This window comes from Conger conger, chromosome 9 (assembly GCF_963514075.1).
Source record: "Conger conger chromosome 9, fConCon1.1, whole genome shotgun sequence".
NCBI lineage: Eukaryota > Metazoa > Chordata > Actinopteri > Anguilliformes > Congridae > Conger > Conger conger.
In genome coordinates this window covers 9471224-9498208 of record NC_083768.1, presented here as the reverse complement: position 1 = coordinate 9498208, position 26985 = coordinate 9471224, and the positions used below count along the sequence as shown (strand labels likewise).

At 41.3% G+C, this 26985-nt stretch overlaps 2 protein-coding genes across 2 annotated transcripts; both read left to right on the top strand.

The window, feature by feature from the left end:
- Positions 1 to 4981: 4981 nt before the first annotated feature.
- On the top strand, positions 4982 to 6987 carry LOC133136771 (zinc-binding protein A33-like). The gene is made up of 5 exons (XM_061254491.1): positions 4982 to 5234; positions 5361 to 5591; positions 5785 to 5807; positions 5887 to 6005; positions 6434 to 6987. The coding sequence occupies exons 2-5, from the start codon at positions 5367 to 5369 to the stop codon at positions 6985 to 6987; spliced, it is 921 nt and encodes a 306-aa protein (XP_061110475.1). The 5' UTR covers positions 4982 to 5234; positions 5361 to 5366.
- Positions 6988 to 12373: 5386 nt separating this feature from the next.
- Positions 12374 to 15542, top strand: LOC133136767 (zinc-binding protein A33-like). The gene is made up of 5 exons (XM_061254485.1): positions 12374 to 12781; positions 13698 to 13793; positions 13915 to 14145; positions 14470 to 14581; positions 14989 to 15542. The coding sequence occupies exons 1-5, from the start codon at positions 12374 to 12376 to the stop codon at positions 15540 to 15542; spliced, it is 1401 nt and encodes a 466-aa protein (XP_061110469.1).
- The last annotated feature ends 11443 nt before the right edge of the window (positions 15543 to 26985 follow it).

Genomic DNA, 26985 nt, shown 5'->3' with positions numbered 1-26985 from the left:
TTCGATCTCAGTGACTTTGACCGTGGAATGATTGTTGATGTCAGAGTGGATTGAGTATCTGAGAAACTGCTGATCTCTTGGGATTTTCACATGCAACAGTCTCAAGAGTTTGCAGTGAATGGTGCAAAAAAACATCCAGTGAGCAGCAGTTCTGCAGGCAAAAATGTGTTGTTAATGAGAGTCCAGAGAAGGGCCAGACTGGTCGAAGCTGACAGGAAGGTGCCAGTAACGCAAATAACCACACATTACAACAGTGGTATGCAGAAGAGCATCTCTGGACACACAACACATCAAACCCCTAAGTGGATAGGCTACAGCTGCAGAAGACTTCAGTCTAAAAAACATGTCTAATAAATACCTAATAAAGTGCTCAATGAGTGTATATAGTCTTTAACTTAAATCCCTTTGCTTATTGTAGAGTGTACTTGTACCAACATACAGTATAGCATCTCCGTCAGTTTGGTGAAAGCTTCAGGGCATTTCCATGAGCACTGAACTTCCTGAACTTCACAGAACAGGTAAATGGACATTTATGGAGTCAAGGTTTCCTACATTCTTGCATGAATTTGGATTGTTTGCTCGATAGTCAGGGAGTGAAAAAGCAAAACAGGGCTGAGCGTAATCACCACTGTAGAGAGGAGACTACTGAAGGCCCGGGTGTAGATCCAGTGGAACACTACCACTGCACCCCCCAGAGCAGTGAGGTCACACACCTCTGTGCACCCAGCAAACCTGCTGGAGTTCAGCCTGTGAAAACAGTCTCTCATAAGCTGACCCTGAAGGCTCTCTCAGGACACACAGTACAGCAGGGACAATGGAGACAGCATGTAACTGCACTTTCTCTTTCAGGTGTACGCATTGAGAAGGACCAGAAGGCTAATGCAGAACCTTCAGCCCAAAAGCCTCTTGACTGCATGTTGGTTACTACATTGGTTGCTCTGGTAAAATTAAATAAATCTTGAGGTGTAGAGAGTAAATTAACCATATTCCTAGGATGTTAGTGGCAGTGTGAATAATATGAGTAAGTTCTGTAATCAGTGCTTTTCCTCACTGTGAGCAGGTGTTGCATTGGTGGGCGGGGCTGGGGATACTTGGTTATTTTGCACTCTGTGACATCCTTTATACTCAGGGAAAGTGTTCTAAAACTTTTCAGCCAAATATTCTGAAAGAAATATGAGGAAAAACTACTTTCAATTAAATGTGCAACAGACACTTTAAAACATATGTACATTTCAGAGGAATATACCATAAAAAGTCATATTACTTCCCATTTCAATTTTTTTTAAATGTCAGGTGCATTACCATTTTTGGCAATTCTATAATTTTTGTACAGTTATTTTGCAGTTCACTTCAAAGCACTTCAAGTTCACAGTTCATAATAATAATAATCAGTGTGCTTTCAATGATGACACACACACCCAATCCCTCATCTGTTGTTCACAGGTGACAGTCCACACATAAGTTGCAGCAGCAATACTGCCTAAAGTATCCTTCACTGTAGCTCAAAGTGACTTATTTGAGGCAGTCAAAATGCAATATAGATACAAATCCTGTATTTATTAGCACCCTTGGGATGTGGTACAAAGGGAGATTTCATAGCCAAAGTCATAGCCAAAAATCAGATGAGGAAAAGTACAAAAGGAGCAGGCAGGCGAATAATGACTGGACGTAGCAAAAGTCGAAACCAACAAAACAAGAAAGGCAAGGCAAATCAGAAGGGCAAGGCAAATCATAATCAGGCTAAAGGGTGTCTCAAGAATCTCTACAAACTGGCGAACTAGAAACTCGGCAGAGAATGAGGATCAACGATCTGACAAAGAACAAAGCAGAGACTGAGGTTTAAATACATGAGGGAAGGTGACAATCTAGGCGGAGCTCGGGAGAAAGGTGGGCTAACAAATAGACAACGGGTGGGAAACATGATACACCATACAATATCTAGATTAGCAGTAGTTAGTAAGAATAGTGCTTTACAACATTTTACTATCGAGAGAAGCGGGAAGTAAGTAATGCGAGACTGGAACGAATGTTGAAATCCGGGAAACTACCGTAAACAGGGGATCACAATTGTCATAGATGGGAAACAGAAAACCAGATCCATCCATCCATTATCTGAACCCGCTTATCCTGATCAGGGTCGCAGGGGGGCTGGAGCCTATCCCAGCATACATTGGGCGAAAGGCAGGAATACACCCTGGACAGGTCGCCAGTCTATCGCAGGGCACACACACCATTCACTCACACACTCATACCTACGGGCAATTTAGACTCTCCAATCAGCCTAACGTGCATGTCTTTGGACTGTGGGAGGAAACCGGAGTACCCGGAGGAAACCCACGCAGACACGGGGAGAACATGCAAACTCCGCACAGAGAGGCCCCGGCCGACGGGGATTCGAACCCAGGACCTCCTTGCTGTGAGGCGGCAGTGCTACCCACTGCACCATCCGTGCCGCCGAAAACCAGATCTAATAATGAAAAATAATAAATTACAAGAATAACAATAATGAACTAACATAACATGAACATCTTGTGGAATCCATGCCACCAAGAATTGAGGCCGTTTTGAGAGCAAATTAATATAGTGTTCCTAATAAAGTGCTCAGTGTGTATATACATGTAGACTTCACTGTCAGACATTAGGAAAGGAGCGAGTGGCACATTTGTTTTCTTTGTGAATGACTCTGAGTTTAGTATTGTAGGTTTTTGTTGTTTCCTGGGGGATTTATTGTCTAGGTATTAGTCAATTGGTTTATCTTATATCAGTTTTTGTTGTATGGTTTTATTTTTTATTTTTTATTTGACACTATTTACCATCCCTTCCCCAACTTGTACATGCACTGCACACTCTGAGAATTACAACCCTGTCGGATTCTTTTCTGTTTCCACCGCCATTGTGTTACTATTCTTTTCCCCACTCCTGCCAGTTTCCCTTCTTGCTCACCCCACTTACCCCGAGACTAAACCAGGGGTCGTAACACACGCTTCCAGTGCCTCTCTGGTGTCTCGCACCCCACAACCTGTACTCCATGACCTAAATTGTTTTTATCTATCCATTGTTATTTTTCTTGAATGCTGAAGGTTTTTAATTCTCTCCACTTATTTATTGATTACGAATGGAAAGTTTTATCATTTTATTTGTACCTCATTCCATTTCTTTTCAGTTTTATTTCACCTTCTTACCCTCGATATGCTGTCTACTGTATTAGTGAGTGAACGGTCTGTTTCTCCAAGAAGGTTTGCTTGGAGGGGAGTGTTTTATTCTGTCTTTTTTTGTGACGCATATTCAATTTTGGGGCATTAAAATGTGCTATCCATAAAAATGTTTTAGATCAAGTGGTGCACCTCTACACTTTGTAACTCCACACAGAGCAGATAGTTCAGAGACATTATCATCTCTGTAAGAGAGAGGACAAACACAGTCAAGAATCTCTTACAGCCTGTGAACAACAAGCCTGATCTGCAGTTCGCTTTTGAACCACACGGGGTGTGTTCTGTTCTCGGTTCAGCAGAAGTGAAAGTGATAGTTAGAGACTGAGAGACTGAGAGACTGAGAGACCGTGAAATGGAGGCTACAGCTTTGATTCCTGAAGAGGAGCTCATCTGTTGTTCAGTATGTTTTGATATATTTAAAGAGCCTGTTGTCCTAAAATGTAGCCACAGCTTCTGCAGAGTGTGTCTGGAGCAGTACTGGGGAGAGAAGAGCTCTCGGGAGTGTCCCATCTGCAGGAGAGAGGCCTCTATGGAGGAACCTCCTATAAACCTGGCTTTAAGAAGCATTGTGGAATCCTACTTAAAGCAGAAGACTGACAGAGAAACTGCACACAAGAGTGAGGCTCGCTGTAGTCTTCATGGGGAGAAACTTCTATTATTCTGCAAACATGACAAAGAAACTCTCTGTGTCGTCTGCCAGACTTAAAAAAAACACACAAACCACCCAGTCTGTCCAGTGGAAGAGGCTGTACTGGATCTTAAGGTAATCACTTTTTTTTTAAACAACACCTTCATATTCTCAAGAAACATTTAGATATGAGTAAAGTCTCTTATATCATACAGGTCCAGTTATGATGAAGCTAATATTATACAAGATATACTGTTAAATACTTGGAGAGAGAGCTGAGCAGCAACCAGGAAGTACAGAAATCCACAATGAGTGCTATACTCTGAGAGCTATAGCCTATTCTCTCAAAAAGGATTGCTGTGTTACAAAGGGAGTTTTTTCTTTTTTTAACACAGAATGTGTTCTCCTTAAGTAGAAATGAAGGTGTGTTAAAAATTACACACTATTTGTTGTTTTTAACAGATCTGTTGTGTGTGTATGTATCAGAAAATATATATTGTGCCAATATGTCAAACTAATTTCACAAATGCTTCCACATTTCTTAATGTTTTTATATCCAATTTTATATGAAGTACAACCCAGAATAATAGACGCTTTTTAATCCTATATGCAGAAAACTCTGACTGGTTTTATAGTACTGAGAATGCACAAAATTATAGAATGTTTTGATGCGCTATAAGTCTATTTCTATGATCTTTACTGGAGTTGTAGCAGGGCTATTTGCGCACGACTGGTGCAGTACCGGTTTGGACCACTGGAGGGTGGTGTGGTCGGTTGACAGCATTTTCAGCCTAATTACTCACAGGTGTAATCATTTGTGTGCAATCGGACTGCACCCTTGATGAACCCTCCTCTCACTGCATTCAGAAGCTTCTGTGAAATTTGTGTTATGCTGAAGCTGGCAAAGGGTATCGCTGCTTTGCTGAGAAAAGAGTTTGTGGGTTTCCCTGTGTTAGTTTATTTGCTACAAGTTTTCCTTTTTCACTTGTTTGAGAAGTTCACCTTCTTTATTTTTCCCTTTGTGTGAAGTTTTTCCCTGGTGGGGTAGTTTTTATTTAAAGGTCATTCTTACTTTATCTTCATTTTCCTGTCCCTTTAGTCTGCTTTGCAGATTTAGTGGTTGTTTGTTTGTGAAGTGCTTTTAGGAGCCCTGGTGTGTGCGTTTGGTCTAACACCACACACCCCACCTCACAACTACATTTCCCATGTACTTAAAAAGTTAAGCTGATCTTGACTCAGGGGTATTACTGTGCCACTTGTGTCTTTCTGTAAGTGACAACTGGTTCATATCACTGCAGGAGGAACTCAAGCCTGCACTTAATCTCATTAAAGAAAAACTGAAGACGTTTACTGAGAATGAACAAGTGTGTAAGAAAACCGCAGAACATATTCGGGTAAGTAAAGCAGCTAGGAATTATTTTTAAGTGCACAAAAAATTAGAAAAGTATTCTTTTTAGTTTGTGTTTGACATGCAAAGCATAGTTACATTATTCAGGTTTAACATTGTGTGTTGATTGCAGAGTCAAATGCAGCACACAGAGGGGCAGATAAAGGCAGACTTTGAAAAGCTGCACCAGTTCCTACGAGAGGAAGAGGAGGCCAGACTAGCTGTACTGAAGGAGGAAGGAGAGGTGAAGAGTCGGATCATGGAGGAGAAATTGGCAGACATCACAAGACACATCTCCACCCTTACAGACAAAATCACCGCTATAGAGAAGGCCATGGGCACTGAAGATGCCTCCTTTTTAAAGGTAGGAGCTTCATTTACTGACAGTGTTCTGGGTTTATCATGTTCCAGTCATATTGAGATGCTCACTGTGATAGAGTATCAGTGGCCAGTAAAGCAAGACCTCACCCGCAAAATAGGGAATATGAGAAACTGCTAATAAGAAACATTTGTACATGCATACATGCATCACAATTATGCTGATATGTGTTTTTCAGAGCTACCAGAACATCAAAGACAGGTATGGAGACACTCACCTCATTTCCATGTCTAAGTCACTTCTTTCCCTCAGCTTGACTGACTCCTGCCTGTCGTTACAGAGCCCAGTGCACACTGCAGGACCCAGAGCTGCTCTCAGGGGCACTGATAGATGTGGCCAAACACCTGGGCAACCTGACGTTCAGAGTCTGGGAGAAGATGCTGGGGATGGTGCAGTACAGTGAGTATCTGGGGCAGATGGGGAAAACATTGTCTTCTGTGAGCATTTACTGAACACGTAAGACTGATGGAACAGGCTGTATATTGAATTGATGTGAAAGAAAAATGGAGTCACTCAGACAGTTCCTCCAAGGGGAGGAACATCCTGTGGGCTGCAGCACACTCCGAACACCAGCAAACACAGAATTAACCATTTAAAACCCACTTAATATGGTTTATTAGCGGTGTGAATTATCCATTAAATCAGCTTTGTTTTTATTCATTTTTAAAATGCAAATGGGTTTTATATATATTTTTGCAAGATTGCTAAAACTACAATATTAGAATCTTTCATTGTTATATAGAAAATACTGTGTTTGAGCTAATCTGAATAGAGTATTTGACATGTGGCTGAACTTTCAGTCTTTTACTTATCGGTCTTTATTTCAGCTCCTGTGATGCTGGACCCCAACACTGCAAGTGCCTATCTCTCTCTCTCTGATGATCTGACCACTGTGAGATGCACAGATACAGCGCAGAACTGTCCTGACAACCCAGAGAGGTTTAACCCAATTGTGATTGTGCTGGGATCTGAGGGGTTTGCCTCGGGGAAACACAGTTGGGAGGTGAAGGTTGGGAGTAAAACTGCCTGGGATGTGGGAGTGGTGAAAGAGTCCATCATTAGGAAGGGAAGTATAACACTCAGCACAGAGAATGGATTCTGGGTCTTTCTTCTGAGGAATGGTGAGAAGTACCAAGCAGGAGATACTGTGCTCACACTGAAGAGGAAACCCCAGAGCATCAGAGTGCAGCTGGACTATGACAGGGGGGAGGTGTCCTTCTTTGACTCCAGTGACATGGCCCACATTCACACTTTTGAAGACACGTTTACTGAGAGATTGTTCCCATACTTCTCTCCTCATTTGAAAGATGGTGGTAGGAATGATGCCCCCCTGCAAATATGTCCCGCAAAGGTTTCTGTAACAGTGACATCATCCCAGTGAAGATGTTTGATTAAAAAAAAAAAATGAAGAAATGTGAGATGTTGTACTTGTAAGGAATCTGGGTTCTTTCTAATCCGCCTCAGCATGCCTGGTTGTTGACATGAATTGTGATTAAGGAGGGGTTTTCCATGGCCTATCAGAACCAAATCGGAGCACACACACACAGACGTATAGAATTAATAATTTTGTGAGTTTATTTCATATAATGTTCTTGCACAAAACAGATGCACTCTTGTGGTTAAATCAAATGTTTTTATACCTGATGAGTGTCTTTCCATTTTAGCCGGGTTCATAAGGCAGTGTACAGACTTGCCTGCACTCTTGCCATCAACGTCAAACTTTGACTTTTCATTCCTTATACTTGGCTGACAATTATTGTGTGACAATTATTAGTATTGTAATTATAAGTTCTAATTAAATCACTGGAATTGGCAAGTAATCGCCAAGCTTTGGCTGACTGTTTCTCATCTCTATCTGTGTTTTCAAGCCACTGTTGCTCTTGTGGGGGTTTCGGCCAAGCTCTTCTGTGAAGTGTATTGTGAAAAACATTTGTAAAATGCAACGAAACAAATAAGCATTCTCGTTCATCAATGAACGTTACAGAATCTGAATAGCAAAACAGGACTCCAGGTAATGAAAACAGAATTATTTCAAAGAATAAGGTTTATACACTCAGTGAGCAATTTATTAGGTAGACCAGCTTGTTCATGCAAATATCCAATCAGCCAATTATGTGGCTGCAACTAAATGCACATAATTGACGTTGTCAAATGTCAAAATGGAGAATAAATTTGATCTCAGTGACTTTGACAGTGGAATGATTGTTGATGTCAGAGTAGATTGAGTATCTGAGAAACTGCTGATCTCTTTTGACATGCAACAGTCTCGAGAGTTTGCAGTGAATGGTGCAAAAAAACTAAAAACATCCAGTGAGCAGCAGTTCTGCAGGCAAAAATGTGTTGTCAATGAGAGGTCAGAGAAGGGCCAGACTGGTCAAAGCTGACAGGAATGTGCCAGTAATGCAAATAACCACACATTACGACAGTGGTATGCAGAAGAGCATCTCTGAACAGACAACGCATCAAACCCCTAAGTGGATAGGCCATAGCTGCAGAAGAAAAAAAAAATCTAATAAATACCTAATAAAGTGCTCATTGAGTGTATGTAGTCTTTAACTTAAATCCCTTTGTTTATTGTAGAGTGTACTTGTACCAACATACAGTACAGCATCTCCTTCAGCTTGATGAAAGCTTCAGGGCATTTTCATAAGCACTGAACTTCCTGAACTTCACAGAACAGGTTAATGAACATTTATGTAGTCAAGGTTTCCTACATTCTTGCATAAATTTGGATTGTTTGCTCGATAGTCAGGGAGTGCAAAGCAAAACAGGGCTGAGCGTTATCACCACTGTAGAGGGGAGACTACTGAAGGCCCGGGTTTAGATCCAGTGGAACACTACCACTGCACCCCCCAGAGCAGTGAGGTCACACACCTGCAGCAAACCTGCTGGAGTTCAGGCTGTGAAAACAGTCTCTCATAAGCTAACCCTGAAGGCTCTCTCAGGACACACAGTACAGCAGGGATAATGGAGACAGCACATAACTGCACTTACATACACACACACACACACACCACTGGTGTGACTGAGGAAAGTTAGCAGGTTCCACATGGAGCTGAAGATGAGTGGAGCCGGAATGGCCGCTGGTGCTGGTTGCACAGTGGAGCCGGAATGGCCGCTGGTGCTGGTTCCACAGTGGAGCCGGAATGGCCGCTGGTGCTGGTTCCACAGTGGAGCCTGAATGGCTGCAGGCCCCATCTGCATCATCTGTCCTTCAGCCACAGTTTCAGTGCCTCTCCGGTGTCTCGTATCCCAGAATCCTCTTCTCTGGCCACTGCGGGGATGAAGTACTGCAGAGAGACGTCCTCCTACAGCAGAATGAATCCCCTTGTTGACAATGTCTGGGGGGGGGGGGGTGGAGAAATAAGTTGGCATTTGTCAATGAACTAAAATCAATAGCCGATATTAACACGGTGCTCAAAACTGTAGTTCTAAAACTGGATGTAAAATTGGAATAAGCAGATTCTGAAAACATTTGCTGATTTTATGAAAGTTGTGTCTTCTAATGTGTTCTGAGTGAGACATCTTGGAGGTTTTAATCAATCTTCCTCCCAGCCTTACTTGTATTTTACGTTCTAACACATCCTATTTTAAAGATGGTGGCTCTTGGTATTTATTCACTGTTGCCAGCTGGTTATCTGCTGTGCCTTTTTCCTCTGATAAGGACCTGTGAACTTTGTGTTCGCTGGAGCCATTGAATCATGAAATAAAAGAAGGCATGTTCTGTCTGCCTTCTTTTATTTCATATTCTGATGTTAGGGTAGAAAATAAATAAATGCCAATATCAAATCTAATGTCTTCTGCTCATCACATCGCAATTTACTGTCTACTTTTATTTGGCCCACATTCTGGCACTCATAACAGGACTCTGGCTATTGATTCAGGAGAGTTTAGACCAATACACATTCTCCAAGAAACAGTTCTGTGTCCCAGTTCCACCTTCTGACCCAACCCAACCCAACCAAGCCTAACCAGCTTCACAGCCTCCCCCACACAAGTGTACGCAGGTCTGAGGATGACACTGTTTTTATTATTATTATTATTATTATTATTATTATTATTATTATTATTATTTATAATAATAATAATGTATAGCAACTACTACTAAGTGCTTCGATTAATAAAAGTCAAGGCCGTTGATTAGATGGCAAAACGTTCCCGGAGTCTGAATATGGATATTACCTGCGGTAACTCGCACCACATACTGACGCCACCATTGGCCACTTTGTCAGAAAGCATGAAAAACAGGTTGTCAGTGGTGAGTCGCAGCGTGCAAGTCTTCGTCAATTTCGAGATGGTATTCACCACACCTGCGTAGTAAAGGGACAGACCAGCCACCCACTTTCGCAAAACGATAACGTTACTCACTCAAATCTGATACTGGCTCTTTACCCGAGTCGTACACGCGCAATTGCGGCAATTTATTTAACCTGATAGCTATATTAACGTTGTTCCATGCATGTTAGCAAATGGTTGCTAATTAGATAAACAACTTCTAGTCTAGATAGTATAACTAACGAAGCCGTTAGATAGCTCGCATACAAATTTAATCAGTCCAAACCATATGAGCCTTACTTAGCGTTGGCTAAGTTAGGTTAGCTAGTTACTGTTAAATAGTTAAATTAACGACCACACGAGTAGAATTATTAAGGCAGCCCACGCCTATCATCTTTGCTCGGAATTTCATTTTCAATTAATTGTGCCTGCAATATTGTATTCGCTAATATTTTTTTATAACTAATTCCGTCAGACGCTGTCTTGTGAGGGAAGTTTAAACTGTGGCGCTTAAGGTACGGCGTCACGAATTGTCCCCAAGAAAACAAAACACTGGCGTATACCGTCGTGCCGTGTAGTTTTAACACGGTATTTTCAACATATCGACGGGAGGGCGCCGCAGTAGCCTACTTCTGAACTAATATTTCAGCCTGGTCACAGCCGGGAGAATTAACAAACTAAAATGAGAAATTGTATTTCTGGTAAAAAAAATAAAAATAAATGAACAAAATGGAAAACATAGACGGATAACACTGGATAAGATGGATACCGATAAGATGTACGGATAACAAGTTAAATACACCTGGATCTTCTAAAAAATCATCTAAAATAAACAAATAGATAAATAAAAAAATAAAAAAATACATGAACAAATAAATAACATGAATGTTGTGAGAGAACTTGAACTTGCCTCTAAACTGGTTTTAATTCACTAGATTAAACTGGTGCGTGGTCGGTGTGAAACGGTTCATTGCACATGCAATATTACCAGATGCAAAGGTATTATTCAAACAATAATATATATATAATGGATATATTATATAATAATATATCTATAATTCGTTGAAAAACAGAACCAAGCAAACATAAATCCACATAAAGAGTAGGCCCTGTATTTGTCCTCGTGTATACAGCATGTATATTTGTATGTATATGTTACCTAAATACAACTTAAAATGTAAATTAGTAGCACATACACAATACGTTTTTAGAGTAAGCACTGAAAGGGTTTCTACAAAGGTGTTTTACCAAGGCTATATTTACTTCCAGCGTATATTATTATTATTATTATTATTATTATTATTATTATTATTATTAGAACTCACTTGAGTAAAGAGATTTTGTTGATGCAGACAACGTAACGCGTAGAATACATTTTAATGCCTGCCACTTGCTTTTATAGTCGATATTGTGTCGCACTTCCTATTCAAGTGGGAAACTACAAGTATGATTTCCGTTTGTATTTCCATGACCGGTTTTGGACAGCCTTTTTACTGCTCAAAGTGTGCTGTACACTAAGTTCTGTTCTTAAAAGATATTCGTTTCCATTGGATATCCGCGAATCAGGGTAGAAGCGAATTCATGTAGAATGTTGGAAAGGAGGCAGCACGGATGGTGCAGTGGGTAGCACTGCCGCCTCACAGCAAGGAGGTCCTGGGTTTGAATCCTGGTCAGCCGGGGCCTCTCTGTGTGGAGTTTGCATGTTCTCCCCGTGTTCACATGGGTTTCTTCTGGGTACTCCGGTTTCCTCCCACAGTCCAAAGATATGCAGGTTAGGCTGATTGGAGAGTCTAAATTGCCCGTGGGTATGAGTGTGTGAATGGTGTGTGTGCCCTGAAAAGGTCATGTCTGTAATGACAGTTCAACTCTGTCCATCTGAACAGGGAAATCACACTTAACGCACAAAAAACAATCACTCGGCCGTTTGAAGAGTAGGTTTTTTGTCATGTTTTTTTCAGTTAAGAACTGAACATTCCAGTCATATATTTGTGATCTCACACCTTACCCATCTGCACCCAATAGGCACCATACCTCTTTGCAAAGGACACACATTTCCTACGTGTTTAAGAATCATCCAGGTAGTGTTCACTCAGAGACTGCAGGAGGAAGTAAATCAAAGGATATGACACATGGCACTCAGTGTTGCGTTCAGATATCGCTAAGCTGGTCATCAGCTCCTCAGTGAATTACAAGCACGGAAACAAACATGGATGTGTAACTCTTCTCTAGTTGTGTCACCTTCTTTCCCTCAATATGCTTTTGTTCTTACAGCGGATCAGCTTATTCTTTCTTTCACTATTTTACTGACTTTTAATTTTGTGTATGAAATCAACTCATATCATCTCTGTAAGTGAGAGAACACAAACACAGTCAAGACTTTATCACAGACTGAGAAAAGCAAACCTGATCTGCAAGAATATTGTGTTGCACACAAGGTGTGTTCAGTTCTGGGTATCAGCCAAACTGCAAGTATCAGACTGAGAGACCGTGAAATGGCAGCTCAAGCTCTGATTCCTGAGGATGATCTCTGTTGTTCTGTATGTTTTGATATTTTTAAAGAGCCTGTTGTTCTAAAATGTAGCCACAGCTTCTGTAGAGTGTGTCTGGAGCAGTACTGGGAAGAGAAGAGCTCTCGAGAGTGTCCCATCTGCAGGAGAAAGGCCTCTATGGAGGAACTTCTTATAAACCTGGCCTTAAGAAGCATTGTGGAATCCTACTTAAAGCAGAAGACTGACAGAGAAACTGCACACAAGAGTGAGGCTCGCTGTAGTCTTCATGGGGAGAAACTTCTATTATTCTGCAAACATGACAAAGAAACTCTCTGTGTCGTCTGCCACACTTCAAAAAAACACACAAACCACCCAGTCTGCCCAGTGGAAGAGGCTGTACTGGATCTGAAGGTAATCACTTTATTTTTAAACATATTCTTGTGACGCATTTATACATAAGTAAAATGACCCTCTCAAAAAGGATCTGACACTCTTTTTTCTGCTACTGTCTGTTTTATTGATTGTCAAGTTAAAAATGACACAGTATTTGTTGGTTTTTAATGTACCTGTTGTGTATGTACAAGCAAATCAATATAATTGACTTATTGTGCCAATACATCAAACCAACTTTACAAATTGCTTCCACATTTCTTAAAGTCTGCACTATTATATATAACGTACAACCCAGTATAATAGATGCTTTTTAAGCCTATATGCAGAAAATTCGGACTGGTTTCATAGTACTGAAAATGCACAAAAATATAGAATGTTATGATTCGCTATAAGTCTATTTCTATGATCTTTACTGGAGTTGTAGCAGGGCTATTTGCCCCACGACTGGTGCAATCGGACTGCACCCTTGATAAACCCTCCTCACACTGCACTCAGGTGCTTCTGCGTAATTTGCATTATGCTGAAGCTGGTAAACGGTATGGCTGGTTCGCTGAAAAAAGAGTTTGAAGGAGTCTAACTCTCCATTTGTTAGTTTATTTGCTTCAAGTTTTCCTTTTTCACTTGTTTGGGGTCTATTTAAGTTCACCTTCTTTATCCTTCCCTTTGTGTGAAGTTTTTCTCCGGTGGGGTAGTTTTTATTTCAAGGTCATTCTTACTTTTTATCTTCATTTTCCTTTCACTTGAGTCTGCTTTGCAGATTTAGTGGTTGTTTGTTTATGAACCGCTTTTAGGAGCCCTGGTGTCTGCGTTTGGTCTAACACCCCACACCCCACCTCACAACTACATTTCCCTTGTACTTAAAAAGTTATGCTGATCTTGACTCAGGTGCCACTTGTGTCTTTCTGTAAGTGACAACTGGTTCATATCACTGCAGGAGGAACTCAAGCCTGCACTTAATCTCATTAAAGAAAAACTGAAGACGTTTACTGAGAATGAACAAGAGTGTAAGAAAACCGCAGAACACGTTAGGGTAAGTAAAGTTGCAAGGAATTATTTTTAAGTGCACAAAAAAGTATTCTTTTTCGTTTGTTGTGTTTGACATAGAAAGCATAGTTACATTATTCAGGTTTAACATTGTGTGTTGATTGCAGAGTCAAACACAGCACACAGAGAGGCAGATAAAGGAAGACTTTGAAAAGCTGCACCAGTTCCTACGAGAGGAAGAGGAGGCCAGACTAGCTGTACTGAAGGAGGAAGGGGAGGTGAAGAGTCGGGTCATGGAGGAGAAATTGGCAGACATCACAAGACACATCTCCACACTTACAGACAAAATCACCACTATTGAGAAGGCCATGGACACTGAAGATGCCTCCCTTTTAAAGGTAGGAGCTTGATTGACTCTGGGTTTATCATGTTCCAGTCATATTGAGATGTGTAGTTTCTCACTGTGATACAGAGTATCAGTGGCCATTTTCAATAACCACTGGGTCAGTAAAGCAAGGCCTCACCAGTAAAATAAGGAATATTACAAACTGCTAATAAGAAACATTTGTACATGCATACATGCATCACAATTATGCTGTTATGTGTTTTTCAGAGCTACAAGAACTTCAAAGACAGGTATGGAGACTCTCGCCTCATTTCCTTGTCCGAGTCACTTCTTTCCCTCAGCTTGACTGACTCCTGCCTGTCGTTACAGAGCCCAGTGCACACTGCAGGACCCAGAGCTGCTCTCAGGGGCACTGATAGATGTGGCCAAACACCTGGGCAACCTGAAGTTCAGAGTCTGGGAGAAGATGCTGGGGATGGTGCAGTACAGTGAGTATCTGGGGCAGATACTGGGGCATTGTTTTCTGGAAGCATTTACTGAACACATAGGACTGATGGAACAGGCGGTATATTGAAATGATGTGAAAGAAAAATGAGTCACAGTGTATAGCCTGTGGGTTGCAGCAGAATCAGAACACCAGCAAACACAGAATTAACCATTTAAAACCCACTTACAATTCACACAGCTAATAAACCATATTAGTATGTGTGAAATTTGCCATCAACTGTGTTTTTATGCAAATGGATTTCATTTTTAACACCCAATTATAAAAACTACAATATTAGAATCTTTCTTTATTATATAGAAAATTCTGTGTTTGTGAGCTAATCTGAATAGAGTATTTGACATGCACCTGTTCTTTCAGTCTTTTAGATATCTATATTCTTTATTTCAGCTCCTGTGATGCTGGGCCCCAACACTGCATGTGCCTATCTCTCTCTCTCTGATGATCTGACCTCTGTGAGACACACAAGTACAGCGCCGAACTGTCCTGACAACCCAGAGAGGTTTTCCCCCATTGTGATTGTGCTGGGATCTGAGGGGTTTGCCTCGGGGAAACACAGCTGGGAGGTGAAGGTTGGGAGTAAAACTGCCTGGGATTTAGGAGTGGTGAAAGAGTCCATCATTAGGAAGGGAAGAATAACACTCAACACAGAGAAAGGATTCTGGGTCTTTTCCCTGAGGAATGGTGATAAGTACAAAGCAGGAGGTACTACACTCACACTGGAGAGGAAACCCCAGAGCATCAGAGTGCAGCTGGACTATGACAGGGGGGAGGTGTCCTTCTTTGACTCCAGTGACATGGCCCACATTCACACTTTTGAAGACACGTTTACTGAGAGAATGTATCCATTATTTTCTCCTGGTTTGACAGATGGTGGTAGGAATGACGCCCCCCTGCAAATATGCCCAGCAAAGGTTTCTGTAACAGTGACATCATCCCAGTGAAGATGTTTGATAAAAATAAATGAAGAAACGCGAGATGTTGTGCTTGTAAGGAATTTGGGTTGTTTCTAATCCGCCTCAGCATGCCTGGTTGTTGACATGAACTGAGAGTAGAGCTGCTGGAAATGTGATTAAGGAGGGGTTTCCCATGGCCTATCAGAACCCAGTGGGAGGCAGAACACACACTCTCTCGCGCACACACTCTCTCACACACAGTCTCTCTCTCACACTCACTCACACACACACACACACACACACACACTCTCTCGCACACACTCACACACTCTCACACACTCACTCACACACACACACACACACACACACACACAATGACCATTTGGTTCCTGTAATCAGCTTCAGTGTGCATGGATGTTGATTTGGGGTGGTCAGAAGGCAGCACACATGCATACAGAGGTAACAATGATCATTTGATTCCCTGCCACATTATTGCTACATTTCATTCTGGGGAAGGGCTATAAAGCTGGGGCTTGAGCACTGCATTGTAATTTACCTGCCTGGCTTTTACCTGCTATGTTTCCTGCTGTAAAGGAGACTACTTTCTCTTGTTTATATACATTGTTATTGATGTAAACTAAGACTTTACTTTAAAAAGGACCAAGTTCCGTCACTCGAAAGAAGTACGATAGAGGAAATCCATTTCATGATTATAATACATTTTCATTTCATTTTCACTTAATCATTAAATATTTTGTTGAGTTTATTTCATACAATGTTCATACATGAGACCGATGCACTCTTATGGTTAAATCAAAAGTTTTTATACCTGATCAGTGTAATTCCATTTTAGCCGGGTTCATAAGGCAGTGTACAGACTTGCCTGCACTCCTGCCATCAACGTCAAACTTTGACTTTTCATTCCTTATTCTTGACAATTATTAGTATTGTAATTATTAGTGGTAATTAAATCACTGGAATTGGCAAGTAATCACCAACTTTCGCTGACTGTTTCTCATCTCTATCTGTCTCACACGGGGAGTGTTTTCAAGCCACTGTTGCTCTTCTGGGGGTTTTGGCCAAGCTTTTCTGTGAAGTATATTGTGAAAAACACACAAATGCAACAAAACAAATAAACAAGTTGATTTCATAGTATTCTTGTTCATCAATTAATGTTACAGAATCTAAACAGCCAAAAACTCCAGTTAATAAAAACAGAATTATTTCAAAGAATAAGTTTTATACACTCAGTGAGCAATTGATTAGGTAGATCAGCTTGTTTATGCAAATATCTAATCAGCCAATTATGTGTCTGCAACTAAATGCATAAAAGCGTGCAGATGTTGTCAAATGTCAAAATGGAGAATAAATTTGATCTCAGTGACTTTGACCGTGGAATGATTGTTGATGTCAGAGTGGATTGAGTATCTGAGAAACTGCTGATCTCTTGGGATTTTCACATGCAACAGTCTCGAGAGTTTGCAGTGAATGGTGAAAAAAAACTAAAAACATCCAGTGAGCAGCAGTTCTGCAGGCAAAAATGTGTTGTTACTGAGAGTTCAGAGAAGGGCCAGACTGGTCGAAGCTGACAGGAAGGTGCCAGTAACGCAAATAACCACACATTACAACAGTGGTATGCAGAAGAGCATCTCTGGACACACAACACATCAAACCCCTAAGTGGATAGGCTACAGCTGCAGAAGACTTCAGTCTAAAAAACATGTCCAATAAAAACCTAATAAAGTGCTCAGTGAGTGTATATAGTCTTTAACTTAAATCCCTTTGTTTATTGTAGAGTGTACTTGTACCAACATACAGTATAGCATCTCCGTCAGTTTGGTGAAAGCTTCAGGGCATTTCCATGAGCACTGAACTTCCTGAACTTCACAGAACAGGTAAATGGACATTTATGGAGTCAAGGTTTCCTACATTCTTGCATGAATTTGGATTGTTTGCTCGATAGTGAGGGAGTGCAAAAGCAAAACAGGGCTGAGCGTAATCACCACTGTAGAGAGGAGACTACTGAAGGCCCGGGTGTAGATGCAGTGGAACACTACCACTGCACCCCCCAGAGCAGTGAGGTCACACACCTCTGTGCACCCAGCAAACCTGCTGGTGTTCAGCCTGTGAAAACAGTCTCTCATAAGCTGACCCTGAAGGCTCTCTCAGGACACACAGTACAGCAGGGACAATGGAGACAGCACATAACTGCACTTTATCTTTCAGGTGTACGCATTGAGAAGGCCCAGAAGGTTAATGCAGAACCTACAGCCCAAAAGCCTCTTGACTGCATGTTTTAATGTACAGTACATTGGCTGCTCTGGTAAAATGAAATAACTCTCGGGGAGTAGAGAGTAAATCAACCATGTTCCTAGGATCTTAGTGGCAGTGTGAATAATATAAGTTCTGTAATCAGTGCTTTTCCTCACTGTGAGCAGGTGTTGCATTGGTGGGCGGGGCTGGGGATACTTGGTTATTTTGCACTCTGTGACATCCTTTATACTCAGGGAAAGTGTTCTTAAACTTTTCAGCCAAATATTCTGAAAGAAATATGAGAAACTACTTTCAATGAAATATGCAACAGATACTTAAAACGTATGTACATTTCAGAAGAATATACCGGAGACGGGTGCGTGGGAGTTGGACCCAAAATGCAAGACTCAGAAACAATGGTTAGATAGTCCCGTCAGGGCTTTATTCGGGACGAATTCCACGAGCGTAGTCAAAACAAGCAATGTCCATACACGTAGATCCAGCCAAACAAACACAAAACAAACAGCACGGTGCTGAGGGAAGAGGCAAACTCGTAGTCGGTAGACGTTGCAGGAAGGTCCGGTAGCAGGAGAGCCGTCAGCGGGGCAGAAGTACAGGCGGACGGCAGGCAGAGTCGTAGTCGAGGGCGATGCGGAAGTCGAAACCATGAAACAATCAGCGAGGCAAAGGTACAAAACGGTAGGCGAAGACGTGGTCAAAAAAACAAACAATGGTCAACGAAACAGAAAACAATAAACGATGGTCAGTAAAACTGGCTTGGATCTTAACGTGAATCAATCAGTAACCATGCTCGAGAGTTGCGTAGTAAACTAGAGGCAGACAATTTCGCAGTGAACAGTAGCGCGACTGGGATATAAATGCAGGTGTAGACAGGTGTAGACAATTAGTTAGAGCGTGGCAAGGAAATGGAAAACAGGTGCGATGGATGACAAGTTTAACAAGGTAATTAGTAATCGTTAGTAATAAACCTATCCTGCCCTAGCATTAGTAAATTAGTAAATGACATGCACGAGAAACTTAAGGTAACATGAACACATGATTACTTTGTTAGTTTCTACCAAATCCAGTTAGTAGTTTTAGTAAATAGACAAATGGAAACAATTAGGGAGTGAATGACAGAAAGAGAGAGAGAGAAAAGGCGGAACGCAAGGTTTGCGGAAAGACATGTAAAAGTGTATGTTTAAACAGTAACCAGTCTCTGTAACAATAAACATAAATCAAAACATAACACAAAACGAAACTAAGACGATAACCACTCAACATAACAAGGTAATATAATCGTAACGAAACATAACTAGACATGACGAGAAAATAAATCGTAACAAGAAATAAACTAAACAACATGACGAACCTAGACTAACATAATACATGATAAGACAATACAAGACTAAGACAAAATGAATAAACATAAAACTGGCCGGGGCCTCTCTGTGCGGAGTTTGCATGTTCTCCCCGTGTCTGCGTGGGTTTCCTCCAGGTACTCCGGTTTCCTCCCACAGTCCAAAGACATGCAGATTAGGCTGATTGGAGAGTCTAAATTGCCCGTAGGTATGAATGTGTGAGTGTGTGAGTGAATGGTGTGTGTGCCCTGTGATGGACTGGCGAGCTGTCCAGGGTGTATTCCTGCCTTTCGCCCAATGTATGCTGGGATAGGCTCCAGCCCCCCTGCGACCCTGTTCAGGATAAGAGGGTTAAGACAATGGATGGATGGATGGATAAAACATGGCGAGACAGACCTGAAACGTGACAATACCTTAAAAAGTCATATTACTTCCCATTTCAATTTTTTTAAATGTCAGGTTTACCATTACCATTTTTGTTAAAAAACAAATAAAATCAGTGTGCTTTCAATGATGACACACACACACCCAATCCTTCATCTGTTGTTCACAGGTGACAGTCCACACATAAGTCGCAGCAACAATACTGCCAAAAGTATCATTCACTGTAGCTCAAAGTGACTTATCTGAGGCAGTCAAAATGCAATATAGATACAAATCCCATATTTATTAGCACCCTTGGGATGTGGTACAAAGGGAGATTTTCAGCATGAATGTGCAGCTGACAAATCTGCAGAAAATGCTTGATGATATCATGTCAACATGGAACAGAATCTGAAATGAATGTTTTTAACTGTTACGATCGGTAAAGGAACCAGATGCAGACCACAGGGATGAGCAAAAATCTGTCTTTATTACAGTCCAAGTTCATATCCAGGCATGAGAGGTTCAGACAGTGCCAAAAGAAGATGCAGAAGAAGTCAAAAACACAAGCAGAAGTCGTAGCCAAAAATCAGATGAGCAAAAGTACAAAAGGAGCAGGCAGGAGAATAATAACTGGACGTAGAAAAAGTCAAAACCCACCAAAAAAGAAAGGCGAACAAAACAGAAGGGCACGGAAAATTGTAATCAGGCAAAAGGGTGCCTCAAGAATCTCTACAAACTGGCATACTAGAACAAGGATCAACGATCTGACAAAGAACAAAGCAGAGACTGAGGGAAGGTGACAATCTAGGCGGGGCTCGGGAGAAAGGTGGGCTAACAAATAGACAACAGGTGGGAAACATGATAGGGTAATAATACAATTGCAGGGGCGAGATGAAAATGCGGACTGGAATGCACGACAACACGCATGTAAAACATGCGGCTCCGGATTAGGGAGTGGATATTTGCTGAGATTGAAGACAGTGATAGTAAGAGGCAGGTGCGAACACTTCGCTGAAACTAAGCGAGTAATCAGGGATAGCATAGGGAGGCGGAATTATAAAACAGTGCGCAAAGCTAAGAGATTGCGTTAGTGAGTTAGTTACGTGATAAATCTAAACTACCCAATTAAAGTGACTGTTAGTTAGTTAGTTAGTTAGTTAGTTAGTTAAGTGTATTAATCGGATTAGTACCGTACAATATGTAGATTAGCAGTAGTTAGTAAGAATAGTGCATTACAATATTTAACTATCGAGAGAAGCAGGAAGTAAGAGATGCGATACTGGAAGGAATGTTGAAATCCAGGTAACTATCGTAAACAGGGGATCACCACTGTAATGGATGGGAAACAGAAAACCAGATCCATCCATCCATCCATTATCTGAACCCGCTTATCCTAAACAGAGTTTCAGGGGGGCTGGAGCCTATCCCAGCATACATTGGGCGAAAGGCAGGAATACACCCTGGACAGGTCACCAGTCCATCGCAGGGCACACACACCATTCACTCACACACTCATACCTATGGGCAATTTAGACTCTCCAATCAGCCTAGCCTGCGTGTCTTTGGACTGTGGGAGGAAACCAGAGTACCCGGAGGAAACCCACGCAGACACGGGGAGAACATGCAAACTCCACACAGAGAGGCCCCGGCCGACGGGGATTCGAACCCAGGACCTCCTTGCTGTGAGGCGGCAGTGCTACCCACTGCACCATCCGTGCCGCCAAAACCAGATCTAATAAGGAAAAATAATAAATTACAAGAATAATAATAATAAACTAACAGGAAAACATAACATTAACATCTTGTGGAATCCATACTACCAAGAATTGAGGCTGTTTTGAGAGCCAAGGCCCTGCCAAGTTCCTAATAAAGTGCTCAGTGTGTATATACATGTAGACTTCACTGTCAGACACATTAGGAAAGGAGCGAGTGACACATTTGTTTTCTTTGTTAATGACTCTGATTGAGTTTAGTATTGTAGGTTTTTCTTGTTTCCTTGGCGATTTATTTTCTAGGTATTAGTCAGTTGGTTTATCAAATGTCTGGGTTTTTTTTTCAGTGTGTTGTATGGTTTTATTTTCTTGAATTTGTTTTGGCACTATTTACCATCCCTTCCCCAACTTGTACATGCACTGCACACTGTAGATAAAAGAGCACCTGAGAATTACAACCCTGTTGGATTGTTTTCTGTTTCCACCGCCATTGTGTAACTATTCTTTCCCCCAGTTTCTGTTCTTGTTCACCCCACTTACCCCGAGACTAAACCAGGGGTCGTAACACATACTTTCAGTGCCTCTCTGGTGTCTTGCACCCCACAACCTGTACTCCATGAGCTAAATTGTTTTTTCCTTGAATGCTGTAGGTTTTTAATTCTCTCCACATTCTATTGATGACTAATGGAATGTTTTATCATTTTATTAGTACCTCATTCCATTTCTTTTCATTTTTATTTCACCTTCTTACCCTCGATATGCTGTCTACTGTCCAATAAGGTTTGCTTGGAGGGGAGTGTCTTATTCTGTCTTTTTTTGTGACGCATAGTCAGTTTTGGTGCAGAAAATGTGCTATCCATAAAAATGTTTTAGATCAAGTGGTACACCTCTATACTGTGTAACTCCATTATCATCTCTGCAAGAGAGAGAGGACAAACAAGAATCTCTCACAGACTGTGAACAACAAGCCTGATCAGCAGTTTGCTTTTGAGCCACATGGGTTGTGTTCGGTCCTTGGTTCAGCGGAAGTGAAAGTGATAGTTTGATACTGAGAGACTGAGAGACTGAGAGACCATGAAATGGAGGCTACAGCTTTGATACCTGAGATTGATCTCTGTTGTTCTGTATGTTTTGATATTTTTAAAGAGCCTGTTGTTCTAAAATGTAGCCACAGCTTCTGTAGAGTGTGTCTGCAGCAGTACTGGGAAGAGAAAAGCTCTCGAGAGTGTCCCATCTGCAGGAGAAAGGCCTCTATGGAGGAACCACCTAAAAACCTGGCCTTAAGGAGCATTGTGGAATCCTACTTAAAGCAGAAGACTGACAGAGAAACTGCACACAAGAGTGAGGCTCGCTGTAGTCTTCATGGGGAGAAACTTCTATTATTCTGCAAACTCGACAAAGAAACTCTCTGTCTCGTCTGCCACACTTCAAAAAAACACACAAACCACCCAGTCTGTCCAGTGGAAGAGGCTGTACTGGATCTTAAGGTAATCACTTTTCTTTTTTAAACAACAACTTCATATTCTCAAGAAACATTTAGATATGAGTACAAAGTCTCTTACATCATACAGGTCCAGTTATGATGAAGCTAATATTATCCAGTATATACTGTTAAATACTTGGAGAGAGAGCTGAGCAACAACCAGGAAGTACAGAAATCCACAATGAGTGTACAACCAGAGGAGATGAGAGCTATAGCCTATTCTCTCAAAAAGGATTGCTGTGTTACAAAGGGAGTTTTTTCTTTTTTAACACAGAATGTGTTGTCCTTAAGTAGACATGAAGGTGTGTTAAAAATTACACACTAATTGTTGTTTTTAACAGATCTGTTGTGTGTGTATGTAACAGAAAATCAGTACAATTGACTTAATGTGCCAATATGTCAAACTAATTTAAAAAATGCTTCCATATTTCTTAATGTCTGCCGTATTTTATATGAAGTACAACCCAGTATAATAGATGCTTTTTAATCCTATATGCTGAAAATCCTCCTCTCACTGCATTCAGGAGCTTCTGTGTAATTCGCATTATGCTGAAGCTGGTAAACGGTATCACTGGTTTGCTGAGAAAAGAGTTTGTGGGAGTCTCTCCCTTTGTGAGTTTATTTGCTATAAGTTTTCCTTTTTCACTTGTTTGGGGTCTATTTATGTTCACCTTCTATATCTTTCCCTTTGTGTGAAGTTTTTCCCTGGTGGGGTAGTTCTCATTTAAAGGTCATTCTTACTTTGTATCTTCATTTTCCTGTCCCTTTAGTCTGCTTTGCAAATTTAGTGGTTGTTTGTGAGTGAACCGCTTTTAGGAAGCCTGGTGTCTGCGTTCGTTCTAACACCCCACCTCACAACTACATTTCCCTTGTACTTAAAAAGTTATCTTGACTCAGGGGTATTACGGTGCCACTTGTGTCTTTCTGTAAGTGACAACTGGTTCATATCACTGCAGGAGGAACTCAAGCCTGCACTTAATCTCATTAAAGAAAAACTGAAGATCTTTACGAAGAATGAACGAGAGTGTAAGAAAACCGCAGAACACATTAGGGTAAGTAAAGCTGCTTGGAATTATTTTTAAGTGCACAAAAAAAATTGGAAAATATTATTTTTGGTTTACGTTGTTTGACATGTAAAGCATAGTTACATAATTCAGGTTTAACATTGTATGTTGATTGCAGAGTCAAACCCAGCACACAGAGAGGCAGATAAAGGCAGACTTTAAAAAGCTGCACCAGTTCCTACGAGAGGAAGAGGAGGCCAGACTAGCTGTACTGAAGGAGGAAGGGGAGGTGAAGAGTCGGGTCATGGAGGAGAAATTGGCAGACATCACAAGACACATCTCCACCCTTACAGACAAAATCACAACTATAGAGAAGGCCATGGACACTGAAGACACCTCCTTTTTAAAGGTAAGAGCTTCATTTACTGACAGTGTTCTGGGTTTATCATGTTCCAGTCGTATTGAGATGGGCAGTTTCTCACTGTGACAGAGTATCAGTGGCTATTTTCAATAATGGGTCAGTAAAGCAAGGCCTCACCAGTGAAATAGGGAATATTGCAAACTGCTAATAAACATTTGTACATGGATCACAATTATGCTGTTATGTGTTTTTCAGAGCTACCAGAACATCAAAGACAGGTATGGAGACACTCACCTCATTTCCTTGTCTAAGTCACTTCTTTCCCTCGGCTTGACTGATTCCTGCCTGTCGTTACAGAGCCCAGTGCACACTGCAGGACCCAGAGCTGCTCTCAGGGGCACTGATAGATGTGGCCAAACACCTGGGAAACCTGAAGTTCACAGTCTGGGAGAAGATGCTGGGGATGGTGCAGTACAGTGAATATCTGGGGCAGATGGGGACGACATTGTTGTCTGGAAGCATTTACTGAACACGTAGAACTGATGGAACAGGCTGTATATTGAAATGATGTGAAAAGAAAATGGAGTCACTCAGACACAGTTCCTCCAAGGGGAGGAACATCCTGTGGGCTGCAGCACACTCAGAACACCAGCAAACACAGAATTAACCATTTAAAACCCACTTTTTTAATTAGCTGTGTGAATTGTATGCATGAAATTTGCCATCACTGTCTTTTTAAAATGCAAATGGATTTATTTTGAACACCAAAATATAAAAACTACTATATTAGAATCTTTCATTATTATATAGAAAACTCTGTGTGTGTGCTAATCCGAATACAGTATTTGACATGCGCCTGTTCTTTCAGCCTTTTAGATATCTATATTCTTTATTTCAGCTCCTGTGATGCTGGACCCCAACACTGCACATGCCTCTCTCTCTCTCTGATGATCTGACCACTGTGAGACACACAAGTACAGCGCAGAACTGTCCTGACAACCCAGAGAGGTTTAACCCCTGTGTGGCTGTGCTGGGATCTGAGGGGTTTACCTCAGGGAAGCACAGCTGGGAGGTGAAGGTTGGGAGTAAAACTGCCTGGACTATAGGAGTGGCGAAAGAGTCCATCATTAGGAAAGGAATAATAACACTCAACACAAAGAAAGGATTCTGGGTCTTTTATCTGAGGAATGGTGATCAGTACAAAGCCGGAGATACTGTGCTCACACTGGAGAGGAAGCCCCAGAGCATCAGAGTGCAGCTGGACTATGACAGGGGGGAGGTGTCCTTCTTTGACTCCAGTGACATGGCCCACATTCACACTTTGAAACACACGTTTACTGAAAGATTGTTCCCATACTTCTCTCCCAGTCTGACAGATGGTGATGCCCCCCTGCAAATATGTCCAGCAAAGGTTTCTGTAACAGTGACATCATCCCAGTGAAGATGTTTGATTAAAAAAAAAATGAAGAAATGTGAGATGTTGTAATTTTAAAGAATTTGGGTTGTTTGTAATCCGCCTCAGCATGCCTGGTTGTTGACATGAACTGTGATTAAGGAGGGGTTTTCCATGGCCTATCAGAACCGAATGGGAGCACACACACAGACGTAAAGAATTAATTATTTTGTGAGTTTTTCATATAATGTTCATGCATAAAACCGATGCACTCTTGTGGTTAAATCAAATGTTTTTATACCTGATCAGTGTCATTCCATTTTAGCCGGGTTCATAAGGCAGTGTACAGACTTGCCTGCACTCCTGCCATTGATGTCAAACTTTGACTTTTCATTCCTTATCCTTGGCTGACTATTATTGTGTGACAATTATTAGTATTGTAACTATTAGTTGTAATTAAATCACTGGAATTGGCAAGTAATCACCAAGCTTTGGCTGACTGTTTCTCATCTCTATCTGTCTCACACGGGGAGTGTTTTCAAGCCACTGTTGCTCTTGTGGGGGTTTCGGCCAAGCTTTTCTGTGAAGTGTATTGTGAAAAACATTTGTAAAATGCAACAAAACAAATAAGTTGATTTCATAGCACTCTCGTTCATCAATGAATGTTACAGAATCTAAATAGCAAAACAGGACTCCAGGTAATGAAAACAGAATTATTTCAAAGAATAAGGTTTATACACTCAGTGAGCAATTTATTAGGTAGACCAGCTTGTTCATGCAAATATCCAATCAGCCAATTATGTGGCTGCAAATGAATGCACATAATTGACGTTGTCAAATGTCAAAATGGAGAAGAAATTCGATCTCAGTGACTTTGACCGTGGAATGATTGTTGATGTCAGAGTGGATTGAGTACCTGAGAAACTGCTGATCTCTTGGGATTTTCACATGCAACAGTCTCGAGAGTTTGCAGTGAGTGGTGCAAAAAAACTAAAAAACATCCAGTGAGCAGCAGGCAAAAATGTGTTTGTCAATGAGAGGTCAGAGAAGGGCCAGACTGGTCGAAGCTGACAGGAAGGTGCCAGTAATGCAAATAACCATACATTACGACAGTGGTATGCAGAAGAGCATCTCTGAACAGACAACGCATCAAACCCCTAAGTGGATAGGCCACAGCTGCAGAAGACTTCAGTCTAAAAAATATGTCAAATAAATACCTAATAAAGTGCTCAGTGAGTGGAAATCATCCTTAACTTAAATCCCTTTGTTTATTGTAGAGTGTACTTGTACCAACATACAGTACAGCATTTCCTTCAGTTTGGTGAAAGCTTCAGGGCATTTCCATGAGCACTGAACTTCCTGAACTTCACAGAACAGGTAAATGGACATTCATGGAGTCAAGGTTTCCTATATTCTTGCATGAATTTGGATTGTTTGCTAGATAGGAGTGCAAAAGCAAAACAGGGCTGAGCGTAATCACCACTGTAGAGAGGAGACTACTGAAGGCCCGGGTGTAGATCCAGTGGAACACTACCACTGCACCCCCCAGAGCAGTGAG